This window comes from Gavialis gangeticus, unplaced genomic scaffold, assembly GCF_001723915.1.
Source record: "Gavialis gangeticus isolate Ggan-Ray unplaced genomic scaffold, GavGan_comp1, whole genome shotgun sequence".
NCBI classification, from domain to species: Eukaryota; Metazoa; Chordata; order Crocodylia; family Gavialidae; genus Gavialis; species Gavialis gangeticus.
The window spans coordinates 157,070,827-157,071,285 of NW_017728992.1; the positions used below are offsets into that span (position 1 = coordinate 157,070,827).

General features: G+C 69.9%; 1 protein-coding gene across 1 annotated transcript in view; it reads right to left on the minus strand.

The window, feature by feature from the left end:
• Nucleotides 1-9: 9 nt before the first annotated feature.
• Nucleotides 10-459, minus strand: part of GDF6 (growth differentiation factor 6) — a gene marked incomplete at its 5' end in the record, with an annotated part of 13,167 nt that continues 12,717 nt past the window's right edge. Inside the window, one exon of the mRNA XM_019519371.1 lies at nucleotides 10-451. Within this exon, the coding sequence (XP_019374916.1) occupies nucleotides 83-451 (369 nt within the window). The remainder of the gene's footprint in view (nucleotides 452-459) is intronic.

Genomic DNA, 459 nt, shown 5'->3' on the forward strand with positions numbered 1-459 from the left:
CCCGCTCAGGCCGGGCGCAGCCCAGCGCCCGCGCCTGCGCCTGCGCCCTTGCGCTTGCGCTTGCCCTTGCGCGCGGGCGCTGCTACCTGCAGCCGCAGGACTCCACCACCATGTCCTCGTACTGCTTGTACACCACGTTGTTGCCCGCGTCGATGTAGAGGATGCTGATGGGCGTGAGCTTGGTGGGCACGCAGCAGCTGGGCGGCGTGGCGCCGGGGTCCATGGAGTTCATGAGCGTCTGGATGATGGCGTGGTTGGTGGGCTCCAGGTGCGAGCGCAGCGGGAAGTCGCACACGCCCTCGCAGTGGTGCGCCTCGTACTCCAGCGGCGCGATGATCCAGTCGTCCCAGCCCAGCTCCTTGAAGTTCACGTGCAGCGGCTTCTTGCTGCAGCGCAGCCGCGACTTGCGCCCGTGCCGCTTGCCGTGGCGGCTGGAGAAGGCGGCGCGGCGCTGCCGGC